The sequence below is a fragment of the Agelaius phoeniceus genome, chromosome 2 (genome assembly GCF_051311805.1).
Source record: "Agelaius phoeniceus isolate bAgePho1 chromosome 2, bAgePho1.hap1, whole genome shotgun sequence".
In the NCBI taxonomy this organism is placed as follows: Eukaryota; Metazoa; Chordata; class Aves; order Passeriformes; family Icteridae; genus Agelaius; species Agelaius phoeniceus.
Genome location: NC_135266.1, coordinates 9,636,131 through 9,657,207, shown reverse-complemented (window position 1 = coordinate 9,657,207; position 21,077 = coordinate 9,636,131). Strand labels below are relative to the sequence as shown.

At 37.1% G+C, this 21,077-nt stretch overlaps 1 protein-coding gene across 1 annotated transcript in view; it reads right to left on the bottom strand.

Annotated features, from left to right (window-relative positions):
• The window catches only part of CFAP47 (cilia and flagella associated protein 47), a 264,229-nt gene that overhangs the window by 53,997 nt on the left and 189,155 nt on the right, over positions 1 to 21,077 (bottom strand). The window contains exons 55-57 of the mRNA XM_054628349.2: positions 18,153 to 18,257; positions 16,427 to 16,583; positions 9,437 to 9,532 (exon numbers count right to left, since the gene is read on the bottom strand). Of these exons, the coding sequence (XP_054484324.2) occupies positions 9,437 to 9,532; positions 16,427 to 16,583; positions 18,153 to 18,257 (358 nt within the window). The remainder of the gene's footprint in view (positions 1 to 9,436; positions 9,533 to 16,426; positions 16,584 to 18,152; positions 18,258 to 21,077) is intronic.

Here is a 21,077-nt window from a genome sequence, read left to right as displayed (position 1 = left end):
AAGTGTCCAAATTTCCCTTTTCCTGTGCTTGTTTGGGACTTGCATGGGTTTTTTGAGCTTGGCATCAGCAATGCATTTAAAGAAATAAATATTGTTTAAACCTAAATGTTATTGTAAGATGCAGGATTGTTAGTAATGTTGATGACTAGTGAGGATGATGAAGGTATCAACCTGATCTTCAGGTAAACAAGAAGGGTTTAACATAAATATGGTAAAAGCTGAAAGTAAGATCCTGTATGCATCATAAAAGGCAGAGAAGAGAAAGATCCATTTTTGCTGAGACTTATATGAAGAGAGAAGTGGGACTAGTGAGATGCATTCTTTTTGCAAATACACTCAAGCAGGTACAATCCCAATGGCTTTATCATAACAAAACAGGCCCTGCCTAATCATTGAGGCTTTGTGACAGAAAAGTAAATCAGGGAATCCAAATTCCCCCTGGTAACTGAGAGATATCAATTTTAATGAGATTGTGAATAATTTATTATCTTTCCCATAAAAATATTTTGAATATTTTGTTAATCTTAGTAATGGTATGGCAAAATATCTAGGGAAGAATGAAAGCAGCAGAGTAAGAAGAATATGATGTTCATTTTAATTAAATTATTCCCCCCCTTCAGAGAACAGCTTTAAAGACCCCATTTGGCAAGAAATTGAGCCACAGCATTATTGCTCCTGGTTATATCTTACAAACAAGGAGAAATATATAATTTTGAGGTGAACATATAGATTATGAGCATACCAAATTATTTATCAAAGCAATTAGCCACACAAATAGTCCCACCTCTATTCACACCACAGCAGTTAGACTTGATGCCTGAAATACACATTTACATTCTCTGTAATTACAGTGCACGTGAGGCAGATGCTTTAATTTAAATTCTTTGCTGTCTGGGGATTGTCTTACCTACCTGAAATTCATCAGATTCAAATATGCTACTGAGCTGAGACTGAGTAACCCAAATGCATCTTTCCCTACAATGAATAATCTGACTTGTGCAGCAGCTCTTATTTCAATTAATCACAGACCCTACCACAAAACCAAACATATTCTTTTAAAAGTATATAAACTTTATTATGGGATGTTTAGGGAAGAGAACACAGACTCTCTTAAATGCTAAATCTCCTCATTCAGCAGGACCTTTTCTGCTACTTGTAAAAAATGTTGGATCTGGCTCTCAAACACAGTGCAAAACTAAAGCTCAGACAACGCTGACTTCACCAAGAAGGAGAAAATGCACATCTGCATGCCCAGAACACTCTGACAGCTTTCCTAACCAAGTCAAGTAGTCCTGACAACTTTGAGACTAAAATAATGAATAAAAATAATGTTAAAAAAGCCACCCTCTTCATTCCTTTCAGTTTGCTCCTGACTGCAATTCAGATTGAGATTTCACATAATTATAACTCACAACATTTTCAGACAGCAACAGAACTATGTATCTATTGAAGTGTTGTAGAACTCTGAGTAGAGCAGGAAGACAAAAGAATTTATTGAGCTGTGGAAAATGTGTAGAAGCAAGTTAATGGTTTGGCAGGACAATTATGGAATGACCTGATCGTATAAATTTGACTTGTGTGATTGGGTTTTACAGAAATACAAGATAAAAAAAGAGACACTCTTGTGTAACTCACCTGAGTCTATGCTTCATTGCACAGAATTCCAAAAGAGATTCCAGGTACATCCTGCTGTTCATAGCACTTACATAGAATACCAAGGGTTTGCAAAATCATCTTACCCTTATCTTCTAAATACCTGTGCCCAGTGACTTCTCACACTGCACTGGAGCCTGGACGTCTAAGAGCATCTCATGATACTTGGAATGAGAAGAAAAAGGTCAGGACAGGGACTATCATAGATATGTAAAAAGCTAACACTTGGGAAAGAAGACCATTAAAATCAAGCTGAAGTACACATTGTTCTGCAAGCCAAATTCTGATTAAGAAAAACCTCAATGGTTTCCTGACTTTAAAGTGTGTGCCACTATATTGAGAATTCTCTTACAACCGTGGATAAAAAATTGTTGTTTAACTACTGAATGCATACTACATATATACATGAATATATATAATTTTACTTTCTCTTAGCTTCTGTCTTATACTTGACACCCATTCTTCACTGACTAAAAGAAAAAAACAATCAATGAAAACATTTGACAAAAAATGTTCTAGAGAAACTCAGTATATGATAAAAAAACATTAGTTCAACAGTGTAATTATCAAGAACTTTTAAGGCATAAAACTTCAAAGTTGAAAGGTCAGTTTCAGTAATGCCTTCTAGCATTTAAGTTTTAAAATAAAATCTGCGCCTTGGACAGTTACTTAATAAGGCAAGTTCAAATTGGCTTCTCTGCTGGAAAGTATACAATAATTAAAACAAACAAACAAGCCAACTAGCTCTTCTTTCCCTCAAACCCTCAGACCTACTTTTGAAAAACTTAAAATTTTATCATGCTCTTCCATCTCCAAATGATCTTACAGAAAAGGTTCAATTTCTTTCCTACACATACCCCACCTCCTCATTTTAAAATGTTAAGGGAGTATTTTCAAGAATTCCGTAAATGTTTTCAACCTCTATAGGAAAAAAAATCTGTAATTTTCAAAAATTTCCATACATTTTTTTATCAATACCAATGCCAGTAGGATGGGGTGAGTTTTTTTGTTGTTTCTTTCATTTTTAGTCTTTTATCCTCCCTCAGCAAGGTTAGATGACCATCTCCAACATTTCTTCAATGTTCCTCAGAACTCAACAGCTGGATAAATAAGCAAAGTCAACTTAGAAACATAAATGAAGAAATTAAGAAAAGCTACAGAAAAATCAACAATTTTAGTTCTCAGCAAACCAGCTAGCTTAGGGCAGGAGGGAAATCTACTCCTCACAGTATGTTTGGGGTCCAGCCTGGATGGGGAAGCATCTTGCACAGATGAATTAATGAGAGACAGAGATGTCATTGTTCCCAGAGCAGAGGAGGATTGGGAAAATGGAAATAAAACAGATATCCAGAAAATCAAGCCTCTTAATTCCCTCAAGAAACAACTGATCGATACTGCTGGTAACTTCCCCACTGTGCATGTGCTGCTGGAAACAAAAGATTAGTGCAGATAATTTTTTATAGCCAATTTAGAGCTAGACATAGATTTACTGAGTAATTTACAGGTTGAAACAAATCTGTATCTCTGGAGTTTTCCCTGGTTTATGACCTAAACAGGTGAAGGCTAGAATCAAGAACCAGGAAGAGGGGAGGATTAAGCAGTTCTGTCTTATTCAAGGGCACATCCTGACTCCATCTTGTCCATCAACAGCTGTTATCAAATAGATTACCAGAAATATGCTATTCAAAGCCAAAATTAGTGATCTTTTCATTTTCTAGTTCTATTGAAATTGAATAAGATAACTTCTTATCAAGTTATACAACAGAGCAGATATTTTTAAATACAGAAATAGGCCAAGATAATGTGAAATAACAGCCTCCCCTGAGGTGATTTGCATAGTTTAAATGCTCTGAAGTACTGTACTCTGGATGTTCAGTAACAAATCATGGTATTCTGAAGGAAAACTACTGCATGGCCTGCTAAAATCTGTGAGGCAATTATAGCCTGAAAATCTGTTTTTCATGATATATCCACATGGGAAGTCTTCTGTGCATCTACGTGAGACTATGCAAAATCTGCCTTTCTGATGTCCTCCCTTCTTTTATTTGCATCCTGAATATCTTCTTTCTCTTCTTTTGCAACATTGGGAGAGCATGCTGAAACAGAGAAATCATTTCCTTACCCAGTCAAGGGAATGAACTGCTCTACTCCTTCAACTCAGGATTGTTTTTAACAGAACAGTAACTGAGAATTTTTACTTAGTGTGTTGCCTTTCACTTCCTTACTTATTTCACTAGAATGGATTCCTGGCAAACTATAAATATAAATATTTGTCATATATATATACATATTACATATATATATATATATATATATATATATATTATATATATACACACATATACTTACATATATAATCCGTATATATATACATATAATATATACATATTACATATATATATACACATATATTTACATATATAATCCGTAAAGAAAGTAAATTTCAAAGGTAAAAAGAGGGCATATAACAGGCCAAATAAACATGTATAAAATATGTATGGCCTGAAGAGATTGCAGAGAAGTACAAAGAAAAATCTTTAAGCTTTGTCCTTCTTTATCCTAGAAGGCATGAGTGCCTTAAAACATGACACAAACATTTCCCTACTGATTTTCCCTCAGGTGAGCTGTGGCTTTAGAGAGCTCTCTAAGGTTTTCCTTGCTGACAGCAGACACAACCAGCACTCAGGAATGCCACGAGCCTCAACTCATTGATTTTATCAGCACATCTCTCTAGAGATAAATGTGGCTTGGACCACATCATTTGTGCTGTCACATCCCAGGACTGAGCAATGACACCCCACTTCTTTGTCACCTGTAACATGAGGACACTGCTCTTTCAGAATGGTTTCACAGGGGAGAGGCCAGCCAGGGTGATTCAGCAATCAGGAAAATGCCATGTGCATGCATTAGGCAGAGATCCCACACCTTCCTTTCTGCTGGAAATTTCACAAAGCAAATCTACATCTGTACAAGTTTCCAGGTACCATGATCATACATCAGAGAAAAATGAATGAGGGAAAATGCCAGCTGGAGGTTCAAACAAGGAACAGACATTCAGACAGATACCCAAAGAGGGCCAGGAAGGGAAATCATTGTGTCTAGCACAGACACAATAAAATAGCTTCAAGAAAGCTATTTTGTGGAGAGCATAAACAGCAATTTCTTCAAGAGCACATGTAATCATTTGAGTAGCAGTTCAGCTGTCAGTGATGCAGAGTCTAACTGGGTACAGCAGAGCACTACTACTTTGGATTGATTCTACTGAGAAAAGTCATAAAGTGTGACAAAATAGCTAAGAAATACCTCAAGGACTCAGTAAAAAAGTTCTGAAGTGAAAAGCTATAAAAAAAATCTATGGAAAAAACCCAAATAATCAGAAGATGGCAACCCAGCAATATCATGGATGAACCCATTGCAAGACAAAGGCTGACCTGGCCTCAAATGACTAATGACAACCTGGGCAGCAAAGATACATCCCATGTCTCACTGGGAATACTGATCATGGTAATACCTACCCTAGCAGTGTGTCAGTCCTGGTTGTATCCTGCACGTATCAGACCATAAAACAAATCTGTGTATTCTGAAATTACACAAATCCTGTTTGCAAAGTCACTCTCTACACAGCAAAAGATGCCCACACCAAAAGTGATCCCAGGAGGAAGGAATCTCATACTCTTAAGGAAGAGGACAGGCAGGTTTCTCACTCAGAGGACAAATCCAGTGAAAATGGCATTAAAATTTTCTCAGGAAGCTCCTAGTTAAGTGACCACCAACTCCATGGCACCTCCAAGCACCAGGGACAATCACCAATCTACAACAGGATACAGCCTGTCAGTAAACCTTTCTCTGACAGACTGGTGCTGAGGACACACAGACCATAAATTTCTATACTAGATATCCAACAGCCAGTGATTCCCTACCTAGATGCAGTCTCCAACCAGCCAGCTTCTGTTCAACACTCAGTAAAATAACAGAACTGAAGCTAAGCCTGACTTTGTGCACAGAATTGACCCTGGAGTTAATCCTGGAGCCTCTCACAAAACCAGCCCCAACAGCACCAAGGGAGCAGGGATAGAAGTAGTAGTAGGGTATAAGAAAAAACTGACATGTTAAAGGCAGCCTGATCTAACAAACCATGCCCTTTCCCAAAAATTACAGACAGTAGAGTAGAAATAAAAGATGATTTGCAGTCCTGAAAAGTGAATATACCCACAGGTGGAGGAACACTATCAGCTGGAGCCACTGATGGTGGCCTTCAACACAACCTCTGATGGAACTTATAAAGTGTAAAATTATTTCTGTTTGTTGTGAGGGACCAAACCTTGGTCATAAAATGCAGTTAAAATATAAAGAGGAATGCTAACTGTATTTCTCAACGTGTTTTCAAAATAGTCTGCTAGAATGAAGAAATATTTCTCACAGCTCTTTAGCTTTTTTTCCTTTTCTCTGTCTCTTCAAGTCATTTTGAGATAATGAAGGCATTAGAAAAGAAACAGAGAGGAACTAAGGACAACCAGGGCAACCAAGTATGTTAGTTTTGTTGTTTCTTCAGCCTTTAAAAGCAATAAGAAGATAAAAAAAAGACTGTGCATGCAAAGTTACTGAAAGAAAAAAGCAGATGCAAATAAGTATAGGATTCAAGAAGCAAATCTTGAAATCTAGTATTTTTAGGGAAATGGCCTGACGACCTGAACAAAATTTATGTCATTTCTTAGGTGAAAGTAGTTTAAAAGCTAAATTATCTGTAATCACAGTGGACTGTACATGACATTAGAAGTATGCTGAAATGCTTTCTCAAAGAATGATGACTAAAATATGAAACTGTAAGAGTAACATGCTTCCAAAGAGCACTCACAGAATTTTAGTATCTCAAATTTGATTGCCATCAACTGGTTTTACTCTGCAGGCAGCTTTTTGGAAAATGTCTCACATTAAATACATTTTTCTAATATATTTCATCTTTCCTTCCTAAGTGGTTGGCAAAGTCAACAAATACACACATTTTAGAAAAAACCAAAGTTAGAAGAAAAAATTAAGGCGTTAACCATGGAGTTCTCCATGGGGAACGAGATAAACATGATACAGGTGACATGGCAGCTTAAAATATAGAAGTTTTAAAATACAGAACTTGTGCAGAAATATGGAGAGAGATATCTAAAAAGCATGTTCAGCAAACTGCCCTGTTCACTGCTCCTGTTTGGTGCTGCACCAAGTGGTTACAATAGAGAAGCTTATTGATCACCAGAAGAGCAGCTAAGCCATAAAATGGGATGACTGGAGGTTGAATGCAAAATGAGATCAAACCTTCACTCTGAGGGCTGGGTGCAGTGACAGAGTTTGTGTTACTGGGAATCCAGGGCAGGGAAAAAGGATACTCAGCTGTACCAATTTCACAGCAGCGTTAGTATGTTGGATTTCTTGTGAAAGGATGATGAAAAAATGTCTCCTAGATTCTCAGACTATCTCAGTATCTCTGAATTTCTACCCCCAGCTTTTAGAGGGAGCGAGGGAAAAACAAGTAATTAATTAGCAAAAAGCACAGTTTTTCCATAAGCATGAATTTTGCTCATAAAATGATCTAGCAATCATATTCCAGCAAGTCCATCAAGAATATTTAGTTCCAACACATTTTCCAAATATTTTTTTCTTTTTTTATAGGGAATAATGGTAAGCAATAACACCTGCATCTAATCTGATCTTCACCTACTGATCACATCATTAAGATATTTCAGACATAAAAGATGAGGAAAAAGTACAACTTTTAAAGATTGCTTCACTGTTCTCATATTGTATTTGTGAAGGGATTACACTTTCAGTTTTACTGTGTACATGAACTAGACTGTTTTGGACAGTTCCTCACTGCTTCTGTGGAAAAAATATATATAAGGTCATGGCAAAAGTCACAGCTTTTGTATTTGTCTGTGTAAAGTGTGCTAGTTTTGGCTGGGGTAGGGTTAATTTTTCTCTCAGTGGTTGGTGCGGGGCAGTGTTTTGGATTTGTGCTGAACACAGTGATGATAATATAGGGATGTTTTTGTTACTGCTGAGCAGGGTTTACACAGAACCAAGGCCTTTTCTGTTTTTCCTGCTGCCACACTGGTGAGGAGCCTGGTGTGCATGGGAGGCTGGGAGGAGACACAGCCAGGACAGGTGACCCAAACTGACCAAAGGGATATTCCAGACCCTGGGACATCATGGATCAGAGTGTGAAGCTGCTGAAAGAAGGAGCAAGGGGGGATGTTTGGAGTGATGGGTTTGTCTGCCCAAGTCACTGTTAGCTGTGATGGGGTCCTGGAGATGGCTGCACTCCTGCCTGCCCTTGGGAAGCAGTGAATGAATTCCTTGGTTTCCTTTGCTTTGCTTGTGTGGCTTTTAATTTCCACATCAAACTGTCTTTATCTCAACCCACGAGTTTTCCACCTTTTACCCTTCCAGTTCTCTCCCTGATCCTGCTGGTGGGAGAGTGAGTGAGTGGCTGCCTGGGGCTTGGCTGCTGGCTGGGGTGAAACCATGAGAAATGCATATATATAAAAATGACATGACATGCAGATCAATCCTTACACCTCTTGTTCTTCCAAATTCTTCTTTCTATAATCCCTAGAAATGTTTTGATGCATAGCAAGCTTCCAGAAGGGAAAACAAAAATAGTTCCTTGCTGGGAACAGTTATGTCTGCAATATCCTTTACAAAATAAAGATCTGTCAAGTACATCTACAGGAAAATCATTCCATATGGCAATTTTTTTTGTATGAAATTGTAAACAAGTGATCCTCATTTTATATTTCTAAACAAGGGTCTTTAATGTGAGATAGACATTATTTCTTCAAGAAATGGTATGGCTTATTCTGATATCTATATTAACATAAAACAGATGCTCACACATATTTGTGGGGGATATGAGCAAAGAAAATTAATTTCTTTTGTAAACAATTGAAGATATGAATAATTTACCTGTGTGTTCTGAAATTAGAAAGCATATCTGAGAAGTAATCAATAGAAATAATTACTAGGAAAAATATTTAAAATAGCTACAGAAATCTAATTATCTTCTATACTTCAGCAATTAATCATTTAAAATCATTAAAGTATGCAATTGCTGTTATAATCCAAGCCTTATAATTACACCAGATAAATCAAATAAATCAATTATCATATACAAGTCAAAAATAAATTTTGGTACAATTACAGCACTAAAGGCAATTTGATCCTTTCATATCCCATGTCGGATCAGATATGACCAGAAGTGACGCCTAAAATTTCATTCAGGATAATAAACCAAATAATTTAATTCTTTCCAGATAGGTTTTTAATTGAAAAGTACTGTTTTCTGTATTTTCCCATGAAAATTTTCCCAGAAACAACAGACTAGAATTATCTTAAAAAACCCCAGACAAACAACAAACAAAAAAACAAAAACAAAAAAACAAAAAACAATACACAATCCCTGGGAACAAAACAAAAATGAGTTAAAGTGACTGAAAAGGCTGAAGAGAACCGTAAGTGTATTTGGAATTAAATAATTTTATTTTTTGTTAATTTGGTAAATATTAAAAGCAGTTAAAATTCTCCATCTATGATTTTTGGAATTTCTTTCCTCTTCTTTTTCTTAACTGATCCGTCAAACTACAGAAAATTTATTTTCAAAATTATTTTCTTAGAAATTACATATTTTTCCACTCTGGTACTTCATGTTCTAGGAAACTGTGACTTGCTACAGATTAAGTTGATAAAATAAATAACAAGAATAATTTAAATATATATTAAGGGTTAAGAAGCTGCATACCTTGTGGTTGTTTAACCAGAAGATGAAAAACAGATTCCTCACAGGTGGCCTGGGACAGGACAGATGCACTCAGATGCCCATTCAACAGTCCCTGATCTAAAAAAAAAAATAAAGAAATTATTTGTGGATACCCATTTAGAATTCAAAATTTCTGGAACAATTTCCCCAGTGAAACAGCTTCACAGACAGGTTTTACAAAATACATCCTTGAATGGGAGCACATGGCTCCTTTTTTCCTGCTCTGCTTCAAGTTTCTCTCAGTATTTTCTTCATTGTGAAGTATAGATACAATATGGATATCTTTTTAAATAGAATTAAAATGAAATAAAACAGCATCAAGAAACACAAAGTTTAAAATGTTTTCAGTTAGATAACAATTAGAGATTACAAAATAAACTGTTTTCTCAATTAAAAAATCAAGTAGCAATGAAAGCCAATGGTGACATGAAGTGTAAGAGACACAAGTTCAGGACCAGCAGTACAGATACAGCTGCAGACAAGAATTGCTTTCTTGTTGGCAAGTTACTGCATCAACCAACAGATCCCTTCATAAAGACAGAGGATTTAGACATTATTTAGATTGTTTCACTGATCACTGGCAATGTTGTGGATAAATGAAAATGAGACAGGAAAAACTAGTTTATTAAAGTCCAATTTTATAAACAGGTATTGGAACCAAAGGCAATTCCTTGCAGGATATATGTCTAGCAGCTAACTCCAAGAACCTGAGACCAACAGATTGACCATATCTGTATAATATGTCATATTAAAGTGTGGTAACACTAAATGATGAACTGCTGACAGGAGGATGGGATACACAGGACTCATACAACAGCCAGGGAAGCCAGTCATTTGGGGTTATGGAACAAAGTTAACATCGCTTTAAGAAACAGAATAACAATCAAAGACCTTCAGGAAGGCAGAGAACAGCTCTCTTGGCACTGTCATTCTTGGCTCTTGGAAGAAGAGAAACAACCCCAAAATTATTTCATCTCAAGAACAAGGTTTCAGGTTTCAGAAACCAGCTTAGAGGTTCAAAGTAAGATGTGCAAACTGCGAGGAAATAAAAAAGAATTGAAAGGCCTTTGCCAAATATTAAATGATGGGTGCATAAGAAAAGCCAACACACTCATTTTAATGCAGCAATAAAACAACTGTATCATCTTCTTTCCTGACCTGAGAGACTGCAGTGGCAAACATGGCTATAGTGAAATCTTCCTCTCTAATGCTTATTATTCTGTAAGAATTATTTTCTATCTTTTTTTCAGGATGTTAATAAGCGTAATACTTTAAATTTCCCCTACTAGAAGATTTTTGCAAACTTTAAAAGATATGGGGATTTTTTAGTTAATATCCTTCTACACATTCAGCTAAAAAGTAATTTTCATACAATTAGCTAACTAATCTCAAGATCTTTTTTTATCTGAATTATATAGTTTCACTGTATGAAATTAAAGGCACTAGGTTATTCTTCATGATGCATCAAAATTGCATTTATCAGTTCAGAGCTGCATTTATACATTGCACGTTATCTTTTTAATTGGAAGCTAAAATAATGAATTGTGTCAGAATCAGCACAAAGTGATGTTAGCACTTGTATTCTAAATTGACTAGATGACTAAAAATAGTATTTCTAGTATTTCTTCACATCTTCAGTATTTCACTCTAACATTGACACACACACACACACATATATATATATATGCAATAATACTTAGTCTAATATATTTTGTCTGAAGGAAAAATGACCAAGTAGCAGACTTGTCTTTGAGTACTTAGTTCAATTGCAGAAAGTCCCAGAAAGCAGTTTAAAAATATTTTGCAAAGAACATTTAAAAAATTGCAATTCCAGTTTGGAAATCGTTAAATGGGAAATGACGCAGCCAACTCACTGTGAATGCAGACTTATCTTGGACATAGGAAAAGTTTCAAAAAGCAATCTTATACACTGCCACAGATATCAGTTTTACTACTGCAGGTAACACTTGATTCCAGAGGAACCAATCCACCTCCCTTATCCAATTCCTAATTACTGCTGTAGCTTTAATCTTTTCTTGAGCACAGCCCTTCAAACTCTGAAATTAATATCCTCTATAAAAGCTGTTGCAATTTTTTTCTTGAACTATACATTTGGACCACTGAAAATATGAAATAAACTGTCCACACTGACTGAAATAAAGCATTATGGTATTAACAGACACTAATACTTAGGGATAATTCTTATACAGGTTAACTCTGTGGACTCTGGGTTACACTGGAGGTTTCAGTAGTTTCAATTATTTATATTGTTTTTGTTGCTTCCAAAAAACCTCTTAGTAGAAAAACTATACAGTGGTATTTAGAGAAAAGCAATATCATTCAACCTAAAACAGCTGAACTAGTGCAGGTTGCTAAACCATCTGTGACAAGAGTTTTTATACTCTGTAGTTCTGGTCACTGCCTCATTTTGGGGAAAATCACCTGCTGTTAAATAAACATTACTTACTACTCTTAATGTAGCTGTGAATGTCAATGTGAAATAGAGCTGCACATTTAAGCATTGAAGGGTCTAAATCCTGGGAAGAAAACTTATTGGTATTAAATTCAGTAAGAAAATAACTAGTTTAAAGAGGTCCACAGTGGTAGTATTAGTAGTTTCACTTGCTCTATAATTATCCCAAATAGAGGTTGGTTTGTGCTACAACAGCAGTCAAAATTCACAGAAAGAAACATTTCTGAGGAATGATGCTCTTGGGTTTGACAAAGCATCAGAAATGCAAATGAAAGCTTCAGAAATGGTCCAGATAGGACAATTCCCAATTAATGTCTATTTTAATTCCTGAACTCTGCCATTCTAAACATAATTTCACATATATATAGGGCAGAAACAGCCTGTGGAATGTTACTTGAAAATAAGAGAGATAACTTGTGTAATTTTCTTTAAAGCATGAAGTAAATCTATAAATGTTGATGCTTATTTCAGTTACACCTTAATCAAGATGCCCAGTTTTCAATGTTGACACGCTGAATTCTTGTAAGAAGGGGCTCATGGTCTAAAAGACAATTTCTAAAGATCAAGACCAGTCAGGCATGTCACTGATTTCTGAGTTACTGCCTTCTGTTGATTTCCCTCTTCCACCCTCTTTCTGGCCTCCAGTAACACCAGCAGTAAGCTTGACATAGTTCTCAGGATATGTAAGGGCCAGGAATACTAAACTGAACTTGTGCATCCAAAATTTTGCTTATAAGACTAGATTTCTCTTCCTCTGGAAAGAAGGAAGTAAGAATTCCAGTTAAGTATTCCTATACAAAGCAAATAATAGAATGAACAATATCTAAATATATCTTGAGTACATAAATCAATTATCTTGTTGTAATTAAAACAAAACAAACTTTATGTACAGGTCACCAAGAGCAACTAATTACAAAAATTAACATTACAATTAATCTGATTTAAAAAATTCAAGACAGAATTTAAAGGACAGGTATGATTATCCTTCCATAAGAATTGCAGTATATAATTTATTTTTTTCCAAAGATGACCTTTTGTAATTCTACAGATCAGAGAAACATTAGATCATCATGATGTCAGGTCTACTGATGGGTAAAGAGAAATGAAGACTGAAAACTTCTGATGCATAAAAACAAACATTAGTCCTTCACTGTCTAAGCCAGATACTTCTGTCTCTGTCACTATTTCTGAACAACTCTCTGGGATAAGTTCATGCTCAACAGCTAGAAAGATGACTTTTATCACTAAAACAATTAAACAATGCAGTTCCTCTTGTTTCTCATAATATCACAATCTACTTGGCTTTCGTTGCAATATTTAAGCTCTATAAATAATTTTCCTGATTAAGTTGCATCACAGATAAGTTTGATTATTCTTCTCCATTATTTTGTGAAGAGCACACTGGATTAGCATTCTTACAAATGATACCTCAAAGTAATGGAATACTAAACTGTGCTGCCTGGCACTAGATTTATTCTCAATAAGACAAGCAGTTTGCATCTCTGAATTGCTCTTGTTGTTCTACAAATCAGAATCCCAGCTTGCACTGTCCACTAGAATAAAGCATCCTGCATTTATGAGATGCAACAGGAATCTTTATAACAAAGATGAGATGCACTCCTACACTTTGAAAGTTTATATAATCAGTTATTTCCTGGTCAAATAGGATGGATTACAGAGCTAGTAATTCACAGCACTTCTAATTCACACAGTCTAGGCTAAGATAAGCACACAGGGCAGGTGGAGTGAGGGAAAATTAAAAAGCATTAACATTTTAGCATGAAAACTGCAATACTAATAATGTAAAAGTTCACTTTGTCTTCAGCTGTTCCAGGAATGATGTGTTGATGAACAAAGCAATTCAAAACTGAGGTACACCAGCAATTTATCAAGGTACCTCTGCACTGAAGCTCTACCATCCATCATGTCAGTTCCTCTCCCTAATTTACATTGCAATCTCTATCATCATCCATGTCTTTAATAAAGGTCTTGAATAATACAGGCCCCAGGGCTGACCCCTGGGGTGCAATGATCATTGCCAGCCAGCAGCTGAATGCCAAGATGCTGATCACCACCATTTGAGACCAGCAGTTCTGCCAAGCTTCCAAGGTACTCAGCAGTCTGTTCATCAGGCCTAGACTTCCTTAGCTTCCAAACAGGAATGTTACAGGATACAATGACAAAGTCTTACTAAATCATAGTATATTATATTCACTGCTCCTCCTTTATTTGCATAATCCCTCACTTCCATACAGAAGGCAATCACATTTCTCAATCATGATTTGCACTTAAGAAATCCATTTGACTACTGCTGATTACCTTCTCAACCTTCATGGGCTTGGACATGGACTGTAAGAGAACATGCAAATCATGGGCTACACACACTGCAGAAGTAGTGGCCAATGACCCCACCAGGGGTTCAGGTGAGGCTGATCATCCTACGGTTCTTTCAGTCTTCCTTCTATCACTTTTCAAAGGAAGAAACAACAAAACCTTTTCCCAGTCAATTTTCCCAAGAAAAATCTCCTGATCAACATGAACTTTCATAGAAAACAACAGTCTCACAATCATATTGGCCAACTGTTTTATTACATTGTGAATTACACCTGGATTTGTGGATCTGAATACCTCCAGCTGCTCTAAGTCCACAGCCTGTCACTCCCCTAGAAGCTGCCCATTTCCCTCTCCAAGCAGGAAGGTCACCCACTCCAGCATTCATCCAGCTGGTGAGGCTCCTGCCCTTCACACTGCAGTGCCACGGAGATACCTCCACAATTCCTGACTGCCTCAGACCACAGCTGCAGCTTTCACCCTCCCAGCTTCCATCTGGATTACAGAAGCAATGGCTGCACAATCAGAATGACTGCCCAAGAGCAGCTCCTGTGGTGTGTAGTCAACATTAATCTCCCTTTTCTAACTGTGAGAAGCACTTTGGAGCCTTGTGTACCTGCACTGAATGCCACCTGCCTCTGAGTGCAGTGCTCCTTGTCACTTAAGGACACCTAGATGCCAGATAAGTAGGAAGCTGGACAAGATTCTGTTTCTCAATTCCAGCCCCCCCCCCCCTTCTCTGCCAGCTATCCTGCTCAGCACCTGAATTCTGGTGGAGTCCCCAAGATCCTGGCCATGATTCACTTGGCCTGTAAGCACTGAATATTTTGCACGCTGCTGCTTCTTTCAATGTTTTCCAGAAGAGAACATCAACTGAAATTCACAAGAGATCAGGTAATTTACAAATAGTACTCTCTTTTGTGACAGTCCTAAATGGAAATATTTCATCAGTTAAACAGGGAAAACTGCACTGAAGTCTGACAAAAAATCCTGGTCAACAAAAGTACAGAATGTTTAGTCATGAGACCAAGATGCTCCTGAACTTTTAGGTAAACATGCTTCCAAGATCCCCCATATATGAACTGTGTATGTGGACAAAGCTGTATTTCTTTATTTCTAATTCATATTCAGGAAGTAGGATTAAAAAGTGTGAGTTTAATGCAACAAAAAACATGAATCTACAGTTTTTTACAATCACATTTCTTCACTTATTCTCTGTGTCTCAAACCCTGAATCACAGCATGAGTGTGTAAACATGGCTTAAAACTTACCTTTGAACAGGCTTGATTTTACTATTCTTTTATAGTTTTCTTGCTATTTCTCTTACATTTATTTATTTATGAAGATAAAATTGGAAGGTTTATCTTCAATTTTTGTTATTTGTAGATGCCAGGACATGCTTTGGCACCTGTTTTCTGATGCTACCTACATGTTATGTTCAAGTAGGCAGAGATTCAGAGAACCTTTTAAAGCCTTCTAATGCACTTGAAGTGAAATTTCCTTTTTGACTGAGTAAATTTTAGTCATCAATGAGAATGTGGGATTTAGAACCTGAGTTCTTACAGCATTTGTGAAATCCCAGTATGGACAGTTACTTGCTGATCACTGATAATACTAGATCTCATATTATCCTTTAAGGCATGTTTGAAAATATTGATGAAACATACTTGCTTGGAAGATCATAAGAAAAAAAAATACAAAAAATACCAAAGAAAACTTTAAAAATGTTTTGCCCTTGCTCTCTTACTAACTCCTTTAGTTATCCAGAATTTGACCAAGTAATATAAAATATTTAAAGTTCATTGAGGAACAAAAGCAAAGCATTAGTTATGTGGCTTAGGCACAGCTACCAAAACACATCCCAGAATTTCCTGTTGCCAAAGTGCTGCAGTGCAGTACAGAGCCAGACAGCAGCTGCACATCCACATGAGGCTGTGTGACCTAAGGAGTCTTCTGTGCCCAGCTCTTACAGGTTTGTGCTCTTCCCTATCTCCCACAGCACACTCTACAGAGTTTGCAGGGTGGATGTGGACGATACACAGGAATTCTATTGCCAAAAAATGGAATGAGGAAAATTTAATCACATCCCTTTCACTCCTCTAATGGAACCCAAAGAGCTTAAACTCCTTCCCCCACTCAAAAAAGAAAAAAATTCCAAATCCCTGTACCTGCCAGCAGGATATCCACCACCACATTCTCAGCAGTTGGATTTCTGAAGGATATGATGGCAGAGGAGTACTCTCCAATGCAGGCACTGGTGGTGGTGGTTTCCATGCGCTCAGGAGGAACTCCAGACCCCGTCAGGTGGAATATCCGCTCTCCAAACTGTGAATGGAACATGCCATTGTTTATTATTTGATGAATCAGAGCAGTAGGTTTTAAAATATTTTGCCAACTTTCTTCCGCTGTTCTGTGTCTCTGCTATAAGTGAACTTTAATTTTTGCTTTCTTTTTTCATTCTTCAAGCTGTTGTTACTCTAAGTATTGCTATCTGGAAATCAATACTTTCATTCTAGGAGACGTTCACATCTCCTTTTTGTGTTTAATTTCTGTACTACTTCAAGCACACAGTATTTAACTTCCATCCAGCTGCTCAGAGCTTTCAGTGTAGGGAATGGAAAGATGTAGATAGTTGCAAAAGCAGAATTCAAAGCACATATATTAAAACCTGAAAGCAGATAAAGTGAGAAGTTGTCTCCAGAAGACAAAGGAAGAAAGAAAATAATTATTTGATGGGACACCAGTAGAATCACACAACAAGCTAAAAGTGTTACTCCAAAGATAATAATGAACATTAACCTTTAGACATAGAAAAATCAAGGATATTGGAAAGAAATAGTAGATCTAAAATTTCTGTGGACCATCAGGTTTCAGAGAAGGACATTGTGTCCTCTTGAACTGACCTTGGATATATACTATTCATATTAGAATTGCTGTCTCCTTGTTTTTATCCTTACTAAATATTTAAGAGAGATTCTGAAAATAAATGCTGTGCCAACACCACCTGCAAATAACCTGTCTTTTCAACACACTTTTTCAGGACAAAAAATTACCACATGACTTCCTTCAGTATTTGTATTCTTCATATAAAAGAATATTTGCTTTTTAGTATTGCTTAAAACACTACTGAAAACTGCTGGTAGCACTCAACTGGAGTAATTCACAGGTCAGCAGTGTTTTAGGATATCTGAAACTCAAAAGAAAAAATACAGAGAGGAAATTGCACAGAAAGCAAAGGCTTCATTTAACCACCTCTTGCATGATGAAATATTACCATTTACATTGTAGTATCAGTTTTTCTTTTTTATTCCAGCTGTAATTTAAAACAGTTAGTAGGTCATGTTGATGACTCATGTCTCTTTATTTGCTAGTTTCTCATTCAACTTCAGGAAAATTCACAGAGAAAAAAGAAGTCAACAATTCTAAGGTGTTCAAAGTAAAAAAACATTTTCAGATAAAATTAAAAGAAGAATTCACTTTTTCAAGTGTGTGATCTTCTAAAACTCAGACTGGATAAAAATGAAGGAATTTAATTTTGGGGAGGTTGGGAAAAACACCAAGAAATTTAATTACAGACGTGACACTCCTAAGAAGTGTCAGTCTCCAAGTGTTAAAACTAGCAGAACTCACTACTGAGCAAGCTAAAATTATTCATTACCTGTTCTAGCTCCTAGGCCATTATGTCACATTTTAATACTGTAAACAGAATAATTTCTGTGTAAAACTAAGGAAAAAACAAATTATAAGTTTTTAATATCACATTTACTCTTTCATTATGCATCCAGCCACTAAACTTCATCTTGACCTACAGGCTGAATCTCTTACTTCCTTGCCTATCATAAATATTATCTAATCTGAATCCCAAGTGTTGTGGGTACAAGCACATTATCATACCTTTGAGCATTTGAAGGTTATTGTTGCCTTGTGATTGCGTCTTCCAAGGGCAGAGGGACAGAATCTCACAGGCAGCTGACTGGTGGAATGAGGAGGAATAGCCAGCTGTGCAAACACAAGAAAGAAGCAAAAGAAAGGAGGGGTAAGGGAGAGGAAATCAATTTTTTTGAGTCTCTGTTTTGTGCTTTGTACCAACAGTGCTGATGTGTATGTGATTAATGTGTTCCACCAGATGCATTTCCCCCTCTCAGCCAGGGAGCTACTGCAGCAAACAATGCCAGGGGCAGTCCCTGCACGTCCACTGCCCTGCAGCTCCAGGGCTGGGGCTACAACTGCTGCAAGGACACAGGCAGCAGCTCTCAAACACCATTCCAACTGCACTGTGGTGTGATGGCACTGAAGGGTTATCACAGTGACCCCCACAGACACAAACTGCCTTAGAAAGGAAAGACATGCCAGGTTTTAATAAACCAATGTTTTGTCTCTCTTCTGCTTACCTTTAGCAAAACCAACACTAAATAATGTTGCAGGTTTTCTCTTCACCTCAAGTATTCTACTTGAGACTCAATTGCATAGGCAAAAGCAAAGTAGCTGGCTACAACGGATTAATATCTGTTTTCAAGAAGCAGATAAGCAGTAAATGAATTGAATTATGAAGAATAAAAATGCTAATGCTTTTAGTGTGATCAGCCAGAATCACTGAATAAACAATTACTAGGACTATTTCTTTAATAAAAAAACAGGTATTAGCCTTTTAATATTATATATGTATAAATAACATTTGCACGTAAGAAGAGATAAAAAAGGTAATTGATTGATATCATGAGCAGTTAACCTGTGTTTCATAAAATGAATATAATTTACAATAAACGAAAGGCAAAACAACACCCTACAAGAGCTGGAACTGACAAAATACACATAAAACTACCAACTCCTGGTGCTCAGCATGACTGAAACAGGAACTCCAGCAGAAGGCACTGTTCATGTGTGCGCCATCTTTTAAGCTCCACGGCCTTCACTGGCCCAACCCCCAGGTGGGCCTTCCAGTCACTTGGCCAATCAGAGTCCAATTAGCACTGCCCCAGTGTGTGATTGATGAATTACTCTGCCAATCAGAGGCTGGGCTAGCACTACCCTGGTATGTGATGGATGGATGATGGATGATGGATGGATGGATGGATGGATGGATGGATGGATGGATGGATGGACGGATGGAGAGCTCAGCCAGGCCGGGGGGTCTGGGGGCACTGTCCCCACAAAGCAAGGCCTGGCCTGTCCCCAGCCCCCCCCCCACAGGGACATTGTCTTGGGTCATTGACCTCATCCAGTCTCTGTTGAGATGGATGAATCCCATCCATCATCCAAGCCTTTGCTGCTTTTCCTCACTGCCCCATGGCTTTCCCTGCCATCCCACAGCTGGGCCCAGGCAGGAGCCACGCTGTTCCTGCTCTTGCCAGTTATCTCCTGGGTGTACTTATAAGGTAGAGTTTTCTGGAACAAAACACCCATCCTTCCAAACACTGTTAAAATGATAACATATAAAAGCAAATCTTCAACTGAAAGGCCTTCAGGGTGCACCATATGGCAATATGCACACATAATACAGTAGTTCTACAATTTTTATAAGGTTATTTGATTAGTATAGCTATCAAATATTTTCTGATTAGAAGAGCAGTTGGTTAGGTAATTTTACCCCACGTACTGCCCCATTGGAATTAGTCCAGGGGCTTCTTTGCCCCATTTCTTGTGTCTTCTCAGATTCTGGTTGAAAACAAAATGTCTTTGTGGTAGGTTCTCTTCTTGACAATAAGACTAAACAGTATTTCAGGAATGTGTTAGAAGGCTTGTTTATTGTTCTAAAATGTAGGGATAAAAGGGTAGGAAATGTAATAGAAGCTACAGCCATGTATTAGCAGTCTCCAAAGCCACAAATATAGGAAAATATATAAAAAGCTAAAAATCTTTTGTCATCAGTACCAGCTCAATGAGGGACAGGGATGTTGGTGTGCCTTGAACAACAGATATTCATACTGATGGCAGTGGGAGGTAGGTTGTGCAGAAGAGAGGACAGAGCTCAGGTGTGCTCAACTAACACACCAAACTTGAATTGTTGTTTTCTTTTTTGGGAGAGAAAGTTTTAAAGTAATTCATCAGACTACTGCCATAACAGTTAATTAAACTTTCATTTGCAGTCCAGTTCCTACCTACTAGTCAGACCCATTTATCAAATGAAGACCTACAAATGAAGAAAGAACCACAGTAGGAACCCCCCCCTCCCAAATACTTTGTAATGAAATGAAAAACTAGGTAAAGACAGCATGGCATAGACTAAGACTACATCATTAAATTAACACTAAGATTTTTAAATATTGAGTAATTTCGGTGTAAGACGTTCACATCACACTTAGAATAATAACTCTTCCACAGATATGGAAACAGACAGGAGTTCAATTTCCAATAAGTATTACTTGACATAATATCATTACTCAGAAAATCCACTGCCACAATGAATCAAAATAATCAACATGGAGCAATGATAATCCAGCAGACTGCCTGCTCTGAAAGCAGAAAGGAACTGTTATCATTGCTCTTCATAAGATCTCAGATATAACAGTTCAAATATAGAAACTGAGTCTGGAGAACTACAAATACATTATTTCTGTTACAAAATGAAGAAAGGAGGGGAAATTTTTATTAAATCTAAAAGCTTGTTCTCTAATCTGTATAAAACAATACTCATGGTCATTAAAAAAATCCTTAAAGCTTGCACACAGAGATTGCACTCCTCTCTGCCAGCTCTTTCCTATTAAGTTATTTTTCCTCAAAAAAGTTGTGTTTCAAAGCCAATCAGGAAAGAACTCAGCTTAATGAAAAAGGGCTACTTTAAACCAGGAGAATAGCAAATTGAAGAGTTACAGTGAAAGC